At 59.8% G+C, this 674-nt stretch overlaps 1 protein-coding gene across 1 annotated transcript in view; it reads left to right on the top strand.

Annotated features, from left to right (window-relative positions):
* MMS19 (MMS19 cytosolic iron-sulfur assembly component) overlaps window positions 1-674 on the top strand; it is a gene marked incomplete at both ends in the record, with an annotated part of 5,310 nt that overhangs the window by 2,761 nt on the left and 1,875 nt on the right. The window contains 2 exon segments of the mRNA XM_029083685.1: window positions 92-169; window positions 472-610. Coding sequence (XP_028939518.1) covers window positions 92-169; window positions 472-610 — 217 coding nt within the window.

Genomic DNA, 674 nt, shown 5'->3' with positions numbered 1-674 from the left:
GGCGGGGGCCTGCCATGATGGGCAGTGTCCCTGCTCTGTGTCCTGCTGATACTGGCTTCTCTCTGATGCTTTCTCCTGGCTCTTCTTGCAGACAGCCTGCTGTGCCATTTATGGGCAGAAGGAGCTGCAGGAATTCCTCCCCAGCCTCTGGTCGTCCCTGCGCAGGGAGGTGAGCACTGTAAGATCCCTAAAAAATGCTGCACCACAGCTGGACTCCTGCTGAGCAGGAGTTTGCAGCCAGACCAGGCAGGCCACATATCTCCCAGCAGCTCCCACATGTGGCCTTGGACAGACCCAGTTGGAAATTAGGGGGACAGGCCAGCCCAGCATGTCTGTGGGGCTTGGATGTGCCACACTGCATGTTCAAAACACGTGGGGAGTGAGGTGGGAGCCTGAGCCCTTCAGCCTGCACTGGGACTCTGACCTGTGGTTGGGGTCAGCACGGAGCTCATCCTACAGCCTTTCCTGCAGGTGTTCCAGACAGCGAGCGAGAAGGTGGAGGCGGAGTGCCTGGCTGCACTGCACGCCCTCTCTGCCTGCCTCTCCCGCTCCGTGCTCAGCTCTGACACCGAGGATCTGCTGGATTCCTTCCTCAGCAGCATCCTACAAGGTAGCTATCAGAGACCTACCCTGCCCCGAGCAGCCAGGCTGCAAGCACCCTCCTAGCTAGAGGT

This window comes from Antrostomus carolinensis, unplaced genomic scaffold (assembly GCF_000700745.2).
Source record: "Antrostomus carolinensis isolate BGI_N321 unplaced genomic scaffold, ASM70074v2 scaffold25382, whole genome shotgun sequence".
Taxonomy (NCBI): domain Eukaryota; kingdom Metazoa; phylum Chordata; class Aves; order Caprimulgiformes; family Caprimulgidae; genus Antrostomus; species Antrostomus carolinensis.
This window is presented reverse-complemented; position numbering and strand designations above follow the sequence as displayed.